The sequence below is a fragment of the Chelon labrosus genome (genome assembly GCF_963514085.1).
Source record: "Chelon labrosus genome assembly, chromosome: 13".
Classification (NCBI taxonomy): Eukaryota; Metazoa; Chordata; class Actinopteri; order Mugiliformes; family Mugilidae; genus Chelon; species Chelon labrosus.
Genome location: NC_140346.1, coordinates 27,724,201 through 27,736,845, shown reverse-complemented (window position 1 = coordinate 27,736,845; position 12,645 = coordinate 27,724,201). Strand labels below are relative to the sequence as shown.

Here is a 12,645-nt window from a genome sequence, read left to right as displayed (position 1 = left end):
AACGCCCGGCTTTAGTTGGTAATTATTTGGAGGAGTTACAAACAGAAAAATAAATAATAATAAATATTAAAATGTTTCCGAATTGATATTAAAATATATTAAACACATTAGTATTACATATGGTTCATGCATTTGTACTATTAAGTGATTAAACTACACTATACGTGTAAGGGATTGTAGAAAATAGTAAAATTGTGATGTGAAATTCAAAATTTACGAAAGAAATCTTGGAGGATCTTTGGTGTTTCCAACTGCCCCTGAAGGCAGCATCCTCCTGGGCAGCATGACTATCTACGCAGCATGCAGCAGCACTGTGGAGTGATTCATATATTAAAATAAAAATAAAAAGACAAAATAAAACAGGCAAGCTGCAGTTAAAACTTAACAGTAAAAAGGGCTTTTGAGAAATAATGTATTGTGTTTGGATCTATTCTCCACGCCGCGGTAGGCTCCTAGTTTTAGGGTAAAACTGATGGAGTGTCGTTAAATGAGGCTTTACTTTGTTTTTATTCTCATCCGGACACATTTGATGAATAAAAACCAGAATCATTTTCGGTTGTTGTTGATGTTATTCTATCGCGATGGATTCTGGGCATTCTCGCTCTGCCCTCCGTGGTCCTCCCCAAACTTCTCACAGATGCGTCAAGTTACAGTCAAACACGCACAACTCGACCGGAAACGTGGCTGTTGTATATCATAATAAAAGAGTTAGATATATAATTTAAGCGGAAAAAGGGGGGAAATGCCGTTAAAGTGTATCATATGTTTTGGTGTAGTACTTGGAAGTAAATGTTAGCATTTACATGCTTTAATTTTATTTATTTAGTTGAAAAACAGAACATGATTAGCTGAATGGGTTTTATTTTGAAAATCCAATCACGACGCTGTCTCGCTCTCGTGCTGTGAAACTTGACACCGGTAGATGCCTCGCTCTCTTCCATTCATTTCATTCGCGCACAGTCGCATCCCAGCAGCGAGCCCTCCCCTCTCCTAGTTTCTCTCCGCCTGGAAAGATGGCTGCTCCGGCGGTGTTGAGGAGCTCCGGCCCGCCGCTATGCCCGAGCTTCGCGGAGGTCTGCTCGTTCCTGGAGCGCTACGGACCGGCGCTGGACCTGCCCGAGATGACTTTCCCGCAGATGGAGAGGTATCTGCGGGACACGACGACAGGTGAGAGGCCGGCGGTTAGCGGTGGCGGAGGAGGAGAAGAAGGAGTAGAAGAAGAAGTGGTGGAAAGCTGCGACACTTGAAACCGAAGGAGAAGGGGGCCAACACCACCATCATCATCATCACCACGATGATGATGACGAAAAATGTTGTGAGTGTGTGGCCCCGGCGGAGCAGCATCACGCCGGGGGAGCGTCCAGGCTTCCTCCCCGGGTGCTGCTTTTTGATTTTGGCCCGGTTCTCTGGACAAACAGTCCAAGTTTCTGGAGGAACATTCTGGGGCAGAGGAGAACCGGAGGCTTGCTAACACCAAGCTAACCTCCCCCCCCTCCCCCTTACCCTCCCCACTCCTCTTTAATTTCCACACTCTCTTTTGTATTTAACGTGAAGTTTGTGGACACAAACGTGGTTGGGAAACATTTGGCCCGACATCCCCGGGGGTTTATTTTAATTAGAGCCAAGTGACGTTTCGTCGATAATGTTGACAACGGCTCGTATCGATCCGTTAAACTTGATGCGGGAGCCATGATGCAGCAGTGCCGAGCGACCACACACAGCCAGCCCGCTAGCTCCGGACGGTTGTCAGGTGTAATTTTTCACCGGCCTTGCCTCACAGGCGGCCGGGGTAGGAATGATAGCAGCGTTCACCCCCACCCCCTCGCCTCACACCACTCCACACTGCGGCTTCTGCATCTATATCAACGCTTTCATCTGTTTTTAACCCGCGCTGCCAAACAACAGTTAGCGATGTTAGCTAAAAACACTGGATGTTATTAGTTTTTTTTTTTTTTTTTTTTTCTTCTGGAGCTATCGGTAGAAGGGCTGTCAAGTCTGCGCATGCGCTATATGACTAGCTTCGGCTAACGGCTAGCTCCAACGGTTTCGTCCGCTTTTAGTAAAAGTACAAAAAAATCAAATACCACGTTATAGTTTCTTACACACACATATTTCAGAGTTTTATTTGTAGCTTTATGAATAGTGTCACAAACTAGCTAGCTTTTTTAAAAAAATATATTAGCTCTGCTGCTTAGCATCCATAGCTAATAATTAGCCCGCAGAGTAAAGTTAAACACTAACATGTCTTCTATAGCTATTTACGATTATTTTAAAACTGTCCGTCGGGCATTTAGTAGCTTTAATCCCTAGTCGTAATTCGGAGTATGTGTCGATAATGTGAACGAATAAAATTTAGTAGAACGTGACCGTTTAACGCAGAGAAAACTGTAATTTCCCGTAATTTCAAGAGCCCCGTAAAAGCCTCATATTAGAGCACACAGAGGGATATTTTAATGAGTTTTGTGTAATTAGTTTTTTAATTATTATAGTTACAAATATTCTTAATAACTACAGGATACTACAGAATAAGAGCAGAATAGCTCTGAGGATGTTTTTAGCTTTATGCTAGCTCTGGTAGAAAACATAAAATGGTAAAAATCATGTCTGTGATCCTGACAGATAAAATAAAAAATACAAGAAGCATCTAACCCTGTAATTTGTGAGGTGACTGATGAGAAAGAACGACTGAGAAAATAAATAGTTTGGCCTCTTAAAAGGTGATTTAGCTCCGGCAACAGCTGAATTTACATTCATGAGGCGTTGGATTGAACGTTGTTGTGTTTCTAATCACCGTCTGTTTTCTTTTCCAGTCCCTAAACCTCTGGTGGAGCTCCACGTGAAGCTGCTCAGGAAGTTGGGGAGGTCTGTAACAACAGACCGCTGGGAAAAATACCTGGCTAAGGTGAGCGCTCTGAGACGGAGCTTTCTTTCTGCTTCAGTTTGTTTTTTTTAGGTAAAATGAACAGAAGGGAATGTGATGCAGCTCCAGTTTGTGCAGAAAACTAATCTGTTGTTTGATGTAGGTTTGCCAGGAGCTGAACAGCACCTGGGCATGGGAGCTGGAACAGAAGGGCTACCAGGAGATGTCCATGGAGTGCAAGTCAAGCATCCTGAAAGTACGACTCAATTTATTTAAAATTAAAGTTGGAAACATCCCCGATCAGTGCGACAGCTGTATTTACTGTCCCTTTGCTCTCCTCCCTGCTCCTCAGTATCTCTGCGAGTGTCAGTTTGACGACAACCTGAAGTTCAAGATGGTGGTCAACGAGGAGGACCCGGAGAAGATGCGCCTGCAGCCCGTCGGCCGCGACCGGCAGGGCTTGATGTACTGGCTTCAGCTGGACCAGGAGCAGAACATCCGGCTGTACACGGAGGAGCAGGATGATCTGGACGGATCCACCTGGAAGTGCATCGTCAGGTAAGTTTGTAAATTTCCAAATTCGCAAAAGTCGTCCTCTTCCTTCTTCTAAGAGGCTGCGGAGTCACATCCGTCCACTTTTAACGTCTTCTCAGGACTCGTAACGACCTGGCTGAAGCTCTGGAGCTGCTCAAGGCCCAGGTTGAACCAAACCTGAATCAGGAGCAGACTCAGAACCAGGCTGGATCCAGGAGCGCCAGCCCCACCGAGAAAGATGCAGGTATGATGGGAGACAAAGCAGGAGTGGATTTATGGCTTTACCTTATAAATGCAGAGGGAAAACAATAAAAGGGTTTAAGGTTTTTATTTTCATAGAAGAAGAAACTAAGAGCTAAACTATCTCCAAATTATCGTCTTGTTTTTGTTTTGGTGACGCAGGTGATGGAAGCAGCAAACTTGAACCCTCCCAAACCACAGAGGAACACGATGACAGAGAGAAGACAGACTCTGTTAATGAAGAGAAACCCACAACACAAGGTATCTGGATGAAAGAAGTCCTTATGCTTCTTAAAATGCTTTATTAAAATCACCTGAGAGACGATAGATATGTCACAAAACAACTGTAGAGAAACACGATGCAAAATATCAACAAGATAAATCAAAAACACGTTTTTTTAAACAGTCTAATCTGCTCCGTTCTCGTTTCCTTAATAATTTTGTCCCTTTTTTGTTTTGCAGACGTCAAAAAGGAGCAGGCGGCGCCGGTCAAGCAGGAAAACACTCAAGCTGAGGCGAAGGAGGTGAAGGAGGAGAAGGCGGAGCCTAAACCGTCCATCTTTGACAACCGCGTCAGCACGATCACCGCCGTCATCAAGTCGGAGCCGAGGGATGCCGACGCCCCCAAGAACGCCGTCTCAGTTGTCATGGCGCCCGGTGCAACCGCCACGAAGCAGGAAGCGAGTAAGGACGAGGAGGCAGAGCGGGCGGTCGTCAGGAGCAACCAGCAGGCCAAGATACCACTGAAGAAGAGGGAGCTGAAGCTCGCCGAGAGCTTCCACAGCAACCACCTCAACAACAGCAGCAGCAGTATTATAGTCTGTAACCCGTCGGTGATCCAGGCCAAGGACGGCCACGCAGGAGATGGGAAGGTGTCCAACTCGTTGGCCCCCCCTGGCGGTCCGGCTGCCCCCCAGCCGCAGCCGCTAGGGGTCAGTGCATCAAGGCAAGAGCTGACCAATGGGAGACCGTCTCTCCTCCCGCCGCACAAAGAAGGACAGAATGGTGTTATAGGGGTCATAGGTCAAGTTGGTGTGATAGGTCACATTGGGGTGATCCGGAGCCCGTCTGAGCGTCACAGAGCAGCCGGCGCCGAGCAGCAGGAGCAAAATGGGCCGAGTTTAGACCCCCGGGGCCCCAGAGCTGTGGAGGAGGAGAGGGAGGTGAGCCGGCAGTCGGTGCTGGTAAGGAAGGGACTTAGTGACGGGGAGGCGGCACCGACAGCACCAGCAGCACCGACAGCACCAGCAGCCGTCGTTCATCCTCCTCAGGTCGCGATGGAGGCTCAGACAACTAGAAAAACACCACCGTTGAACCCTGATCAACTACCTGAAGCTGGAGAGGAAACTAAGAGACAAGCAGCGGAGGACGAGGATCAAAAAGAGACTAAACTGGAGCTGGACAAGACTGAGAAAAGTGGACAACAGAGAGACGACGAGGTGGAGGAGAAAAGAGATGAAGTGTCTGGACAGTGTGAAGGTGACCAAGAGAAGAAATCAAGCACTTTAGGGAAGACGGAGGCAGAGTTAGATCGGGTGGATCAGTGGGAGAAAAAGGACCACCAGCGGGACGGAGTCAACGGTGGCCTGACAGCCCAGGTGAGGCTGAAAGACATTGGACCAGTGGAGAGGCAGGGACCCCTGGAGGAGGCGTCCTCTGAAATCCAGAAAGAAGGAATCAGGCTGAAGATCAAGATTCCACCGCACCGCAGGAACAAGCTGAAGGGAAAAGCTGGAAAGGAGGAGGCGAAGGAGAGAGAGCAGGAGGTGCAAGAGGAAGGGAAGCCGCTGAGGAGATCTGCACGGATCTGCAGGTGTGTGTGTGTGTTTGTATATAACAAGAATAAACCTTTACGTCTGTTTCTTTGTCCGCTGTGATCGCAGCTGCATCTGGTTTGATTCTGACCATCAATTCATCCCATTTTCTTGAAGATCCTCTGCTTTGCCAACCTGCAGGCCGAGCTCGAAGGCGGCTGAGAGCCAGAGAAAGAAACCACAAAAGAAACAGCCTCAACCTTCCAGAACGAGGGGGGAAGATGAGGGGGAGGAGGAGGAGGAAGACGACGACGAAGAAGAAGAAGAAGAAGAGGAGGAGGAGGAGGAGCAAAGTGCAGCTACAAAGAAAGGAATAAATGCAGAACCAGTTGGACAAATTAAGAAACAAAGGGTAAGCAGCTTTTAAAGTCATTTCGTTTCATTTTGTTGCATTTATTTGACCGTCTGCCTCCTTCCGTGGGTTTCCAGGGTAAACGAAGGCACCGGCGCCCCCGATGGTCCAACGTTCGCTCAAAGAGACGCAAGCTGAACGAAGCCGGGGAGGGGGACGACAGGGGGAGGAAACGAGGGGAGGAAGGCAGCGAAGGAGGGAGCGAGTCGGAGGAACAGTCGTGTAAATCGGAGGAGATTCCCACGGAGGACGCCTGCTCTCAATGTGGACTCCCCAACCATCCAGAACTGGTGAGAGAGGAGAGATTTATCACAGAGGGAAGCGTAAAAGCTTAAATTTTTATTTATTTCTGGATAAAAATGACTCAAAACATCTCGAAAAACAAATGAAATAGAAATATTCTACTTGTGCATTTAAGTATTCAGGTAAATGAGCCAATATTACATATCAGTGAGGTGCACCTGTAGCCAGATCAGAGTCAGTGTGTTCAAAAGTGTTTCCAGCCAGTGTGAAGTTGATGTTTAAGCTTCGTTGACGTGACGATTTGTCTTATTTCATGTATTTATTCGTGTTTATTCGTTTCAGATCCTCCTGTGTGACTCCTGTGACAGTGGATACCACACGGCCTGTCTGCGGCCGCCGCTCATGTTGATCCCGGACGGAGAGTGGTTCTGTCCGCCGTGCCAACACGTGAGGACGACGATTCACGCGTCGATCAGGAAAATCTGTTTCATGACTCGGATAAAAATAAAATGTTTGTGTGTGTTTTTTTTTTTGGTGTGTGTGTTTGCAGAAGCTGCTGTGTGAGAAGCTAGAGGAGCAGCTGCAGAATCTGGACAGCGCTCTGAAGAAGAGGGAGCGAGCAGAGAGGAGGTAAAAACACTAAAACGTCCATACGTGTTTATACAAACATCAGCTGTGAGACTAAACATCCTTCCTCGTTCCTCGTTCTTCATCCGTCCAGGAGGGAGCGTCTGGTGTACGTGGGAATCAGCGTGGAGAATATCATTCCTGTGAGTTTTCATTTCTTTCATCAGCGTTTAGCTGGAAGTACATCCACTGGCCACGTTTGCACAGTAAAGTCTGGTCTCCATGAAGGTTCTGGTGTTTTCAGCTTTAGTTTCTAATAACTGAGAGATGGTGATTCTATTGTGGAGGCTGTGGTTTGTAGCTTGTTCATAAATATGTATCATCTCCTCAAATGAGTTCAGTTGAACAGCACCACAAACTACATCCTCTAAAAATGAACTTACCACCTTTCTGACGCTGTTTCAACATGAAAGAAAGAAAGAAAAAGGGAACAGACGAAAAGAAAGTACCAAAAAATGAATAACAAAAGGAAAGAAAGGGAGAGGGAAAAAGAAGATAAAAGAAAGAAATGGATAGAAAGAGGACAAAAGAATGAAAGGGAGAGAGGATGAAAGGACGAAAGAAGAGAAAGAAACAAAGAATTACACAACAAAAGAAAGAAAGAAAAGTGGAGAGAAAACAAAACAGACAGAATGAGAGAACCAAAAAATAAATAACAAAAGGAAAGAAAGGGAGAGCGAAAGAGAGGAAAAAATAAAGATAGAAAGAGAATGAAAGAAAGAGAGGCTGAAAGAAAATAACCACAAAAGGGAAGAAAGGGAAGAGAAATTGAAATGAGATGAAAGAAAGGACAGAAAAAGCAATAAATGACATAAGGAAAGAAAAGGAGAGTGAAAGAGAGGAAAAAAATAAAGATAGAAAGAGGACAAAAGAATGAAAGGAGGCTGAAAGAAAGAACTAAAAAATAGCCACGAAAGGGAAGACGGAAAAAAAAGGATAAAAGAAAGGAAGAGAAAATGAAGACATGAAAGAAAAGACAGAAAAAGCAATAAATGACATAAGGAAAGAAACTAAAACAGAAAAAAATAAAGAATTCAAACAACAAATAGAAAGAAAGAAGGAGAGGAAACAAAACCGACAGAATGAAAGAACCAAAGAAAGAAAGAAAGGACCAGTAGAACAGTCATGAAGGAGTTTAGAGCACAGCTGTTACATTAAGATGCATTCACTGGTGTACCTAATGAAGTGGCCAGTGAGCGTCTACAGCGGTTCCATAACTTTAGCGTCGTTCAGCTCCAGATGAAGCAGTTTAATCTGGTTTAGATTTGACTGTGAGGGATTTGATTTTATTGTAAATTTAAAAACCTTTCGTCTTTGTCTGACAGGGCGATGAAGAGGAGGACGAGGAGGAAGAGGAGAAGAAGTCCGCGAAGAAGAAGGACTCCAAGAAGAGCAAGAATCTGGGGAGGAGGTCGACCAGAACCAGGAAGCACATCAGCTACAGGTGGAGGTTTAAGTTCAAACAGTAAATAAAACAAAATGTTCAGAGCGGGACTGGAGCTAAAACGTGTGGTCTGCTGCAGGTTTGATGATTTCGACGACGCCATCGACGAGGCCATAGAGGAGGACATCAGGGACATCTGTGATGGTGAGCGGATGATTTGAAGGTTGAAGAAGACGGATTGTCTTTGTTTTATTGCAAAGTAGAATTAAAAATGAGTATTAGTGACTCAGAACATCAGCAGGTTTTCACACAAGTCCTGAAAGTCGCCAAAAAGAAACCAGTCAAACACATGAAACAGATAAATATTACATATCAGAGAGGTGTAAAAGTCAGTGCAGTTTATTTTATTTCGACGGCTCTCTCTGGGATTATTCCGACACAGGAACAGGACAGGGAAAAGAAATCCCCGCCATCTTGTCAGAGGACGGGAAGGAGAGCCAGCGGCCAATCAGAAGCCAGACTCACGCCGCCAGGAACAGCAACAGGAAGAAGCGGAGACTGAACGACCTGGAGAGCGACAGCACGGCGGCGGAGAGCGAAGACGAGTTCATGCTGAGTAACAGGTCAGACACACACAGAGCTGCTTCAACACTCCTCTCCTTCCTCATGTCGTCTGGTTTATTCATTCTCCTCCTCCTCCTCTTCTTCTTCTTCATCGTCTTCCAGCTCAGAGGACGAGGACTTTGCGGCGTCGGGGGTGGATGATGATGAGGAGGAAGAGGAAGACGCGGGCAGCGACGTGGGCAGCTTGGACAGCCGGACCCGACCCAGACGGGGGCCGAAGGGATTACCTAAACACAGAGTGGTCAAGACCCAACGCAGGGGGAGGAAGCGGCTGAAGCGACGGCGGAGACACTCCTCCGACGAAGAGGAGGAGGAGACCGAAGAGGAGATGGGTGAGGGCGTCTTTAATGAGTTGTTGTTTCTCGTTTTGTTGGACGGTAACGGTTTACTGAACGTCTCTCTCTCCTCCTCCTCAGGCTCGGATCAGTTCAGCGACATGACCGACAGCGACGATGACAGAAAGAGGCGAGGACTGAGGCGGGGGCAGCGCCAGCAGGTCAACTACCGCGAGACGTCAGAGTCCTCGGACAACTCCCCGCCCACCGCCAAGAAGGACAAGCCCAGACCCCGGGGGCGACCACGCAAGGAGCGTCTCTCCAGCGACTACAGTGATGGTCGGTTCTTTTCCTCTCTGGTTCCTTCGCTAGAAACCACAAAGCTGCACGAGGTTAAGTAGATTTTTATCTTTTCTGTTTCCTGTAGTCACACCTTCCTCCAGAGAGTCGGAGGACGAGGACGATTACGAAGACGAAGAGGACGACGACCAGAGGAGGAGAGTGAACAGGAGGCGACGAGAGGAGGAAGACTTCAGGAGAAAGAGGACGAGAGAAAAGCGCGGGAGATACGAAGACGAGGAGGACGGCGACGGCGGCGAGAGAGGGAGGCGACTGAAGAGGAGACCGCTGGAGAGGGACGAGGACAAGGACAAGAGGAGATTAAAGAGGACAGACAGAGACGAGGAGGACCCGGAGAAGATGGGGAGAGGGAAGAGGAGGGAGATCCTGTCGGAGCAGCGCCGCAAACGTCTCGCTCTGATGCTGAAGAAACGGCGGCCGTCGACGGACGAGGAGGACGAGGATGAGTCGGAGGAGTCCGAGTCGTCATCGGAGGAGGACCGTCCCATCCGCAAAAGACTCAACCGCATCGACTCTGACGATGAAGAAGACGAGGAGGAGGAGGAGGAGGAGGATGGAAGGCAGAGCAAAAGGTCGGCGGCGGCGGCGGCGGCGGCGGAGAAGGAGAGGAGGGCTGACGTCAAACACGACAGCGACGCTCAGGAAAAGGGGAGGGGCCGGAGCCTGTCTCCATCTAACGGACATCGGACCTCCAGAGGCCCCGCCAAGCCTGGGGCCGGGAGTCCTGCTGTGCCCAGGGACAGTGCAGGGTCAGGCAGGCACAACGGGCCCTTACACCCAGAGGAGGAGGAGGAGGTGGAGGAAGAAGATGATGAGGAAGAGGAGGAGGAGGAGGAGGAGGATGAGGGCCAGACAGACTCATTGAACTCGGTCCAGAACAGTCCACAGTCATGATGGCTGTGAATATAACGCGTCTCTTTGTTTCAGATTCTTTTTAACTGTCAAAACCTTCATCACAGAAACTCCTCTTCCTCCTCCTCCTCCTCCTCCTCCTCCTGCACTTCTTCCTCGCTGTTGTCTTGTGGTAGAGTGCTATCCACCAACACAAACTTCACTGTAGAGCAGAAGAACTCACGGTTCATCAGCCGGCCGGACCAAAAGCCTCCAGACGACAGGACTGGACGCTGTCTCTCTGTCTGTCCGTCTGTCCGTCTCTCTGTCTCTGTCTTTCTGATCTGGTCCATGTTACACGATGAAGGACGGGGGTCTGTTTGTAGTGAACCTCCTCCTGAAGCACTTCATCATTCTCATAGCACTTAATAACCTCCCTCCCCCCCGCCACCGAGAGAGAGGAGGGTGTCAGTGTCAAAACGAACACTTTGCAGCAGCGGAGCGGTGAGGATCAGCTGATTCTTTGATTAAAACAATAAAAAATAAGAATATTTTATTATTTTTAGATCCAAAAAAAGACAAATTATCATTAATTAACGATGGAATTAAGAGTTGATGCTGATTGAAGAAACTCTGATGTCCCCCTCGTTTAGGAAACAGTTTTTAAAACATCTTAAAACCAGAATAAAAGTCTAACCTTCAGATTTAATGGAGTTATTGTTGAACTCTGTCGTAGACCCGTTTTATTCGCTGAATCTTTTCTATCTGATTTTTCTATGCAGCCTGACGCTGCAGAGCTTCACTTCGTTATTTTCCTCAGTTATCACAGTTTACATGATTTATAATAACCTTTTATTATACGCATTTAACAAGTCAGAGACACAAGTATTAGGTCTTCAGTTCATCTACCTAAAATAAAAAGATAACAAGAAAGATTCAGATTAAAAAAGAAAACTCCATGGAGGTGTGTGTGTGTGTGTGTGTGTGTGTGTGTGGATGTGTGTTCGCTTTCAGACTGCTCAGCCTCGGTCCAGCTGGCGGGGGTTTCCATGTTCGCTGTACATACTCTGCCCGTGCGCCGTTTCCTGTAAGATACTAGATGTTCTGTCCTCTTGTAAAATATAGTGTTATATTTTCTATATGAAGGAGAGGAGGAGAGATGCTGCTGCCGCCGCTGCCGCTGCTGCTGCTGCTGCTGCTGCTGCCGCTGCCGCTGCCGCCAGCGACGTGTAGATCGATCAGCTTTCCACTTGCGAAGTCCATTTGCTCGTTTTTGTTTTGAGATCGTCGCAGAGAGACGTCACAGAGTCGCCACTCACGTTCAGCCCCTCGTTTCTTTACAGGTCTTTTAATCAACATTCCCTCTCTGGCACGGTTTTTTTGTTTTTTTAGGAAAGGAGAGAAGCTCCATGTGTCGAGAAACTGACAATTCAACTTCAAACTTCCAAATAATAACCCTCAACGTCCAAAGAGCCGAGATGAGAATAAAAAACATAAAGATGTGATGCATAAATATATAGACGCAGATTGAGGGAATAAATCTAAATTTGTCTTTATTCTTCCACCACGTTTATCTCAAATTTAAAATCATGTAAATGTAATTATTTTATTTTTTTAAATCTTGACTGTTTTCCTAAAGTAGCTGAAGCGAGGGTTGGTCGTTTTCCTCGCGCACAAAACAAAAGCAGAGCTCCACAAGTCAGACGCCGACAAATAAAAGCTGGTGATTCCCCCTTTTTTTTTTTAACTCGTGTTTACGCTCACGTCGGATAAAAACTGTCTCTTAGGGGAGTCAAAGTGTATTTTTATAACTGTCAAAGAACACGTGGAGAGAAACTGGAGAGGAGAGGACTTTGTAAAGTGTGATTTATTGTTGCCTGTACGTTCGTCCTCCACCCAGGAGGAGGCGCCGGTGTACGATCTGTAAAAAAAAAAAGGTCAAAACTCTGTAGCTGTGAGAGTTTCCATTATTTTGTAGATCATAGTGAACTTTAAGGTCAAATGTTCTTTGTAATGACTTAAAAAAAAAAATAAAATAAGAATGAAGCGTGTCTCTGTGTGCGGGGTCAGGACAGTCGTGAAAACCAGCAGAAGCTCTGGAGGAGGTTGTTTGTTTTCTTGTGGCCGATCTTAAATGTTCTTTCAGGTTCTTTCCTCCCACGAAGAGTTTTGATTCCAGGACTGAGCTCATGTAGCATCATTTTGATTTGATGAGTATTTTCTGCTATGAGATCCTCCATCCACAGCATTTGGACAAATCCTCTCCATCAATGTGTTTTCATGGCTTATTAAATAATTAAATAAATAAATAAATCATTCCACTGAAGAAGCCGCCGCCATCGCCGCCGCCGCGCTCTGTGACCGAATCTGTTTCTCTAATGTTGGCGTCACTGGATGTGAACGTGGCTCCTTCCATTTCTCTGTTGTACTGTTACTGTAGTTCTGCTGTAACATAAATGTTTTCTAAGTTATTAAAACCAACATCCGGGCATCTCCTCAAA

At 46.7% G+C, this 12,645-nt stretch overlaps 1 protein-coding gene across 2 annotated transcripts; it reads left to right on the top strand.

Annotated features, from left to right (window-relative positions):
* The first annotated feature begins 848 nt into the window (after positions 1 to 848).
* On the top strand, positions 849 to 12,643 carry rsf1a (remodeling and spacing factor 1a). Of its 2 annotated transcripts, none has more exons than XM_084558811.1 (18): positions 849 to 1,167; positions 2,811 to 2,902; positions 3,024 to 3,116; positions 3,213 to 3,418; positions 3,514 to 3,638; positions 3,797 to 3,895; positions 4,097 to 5,447; positions 5,590 to 5,800; positions 5,878 to 6,090; positions 6,386 to 6,490; positions 6,594 to 6,673; positions 6,765 to 6,813; positions 7,996 to 8,114; positions 8,194 to 8,258; positions 8,497 to 8,677; positions 8,781 to 9,010; positions 9,095 to 9,292; positions 9,381 to 12,643. In XM_084558811.1, exons 1-18 carry the CDS (start codon positions 1,014 to 1,016, stop codon positions 10,205 to 10,207), a joined length of 4,398 nt encoding a protein of 1,465 aa, XP_084414937.1. In that variant the 5' UTR covers positions 849 to 1,013; the 3' UTR covers positions 10,208 to 12,643. The 2 variants fall into 2 exon arrangements, with proteins under 2 accessions (XP_084414937.1, XP_084414936.1); XM_084558810.1 differs by having other exon boundaries at positions 5,566 to 5,800; positions 9,381 to 12,641.
* Positions 12,644 to 12,645: the final 2 nt, after the last annotated feature.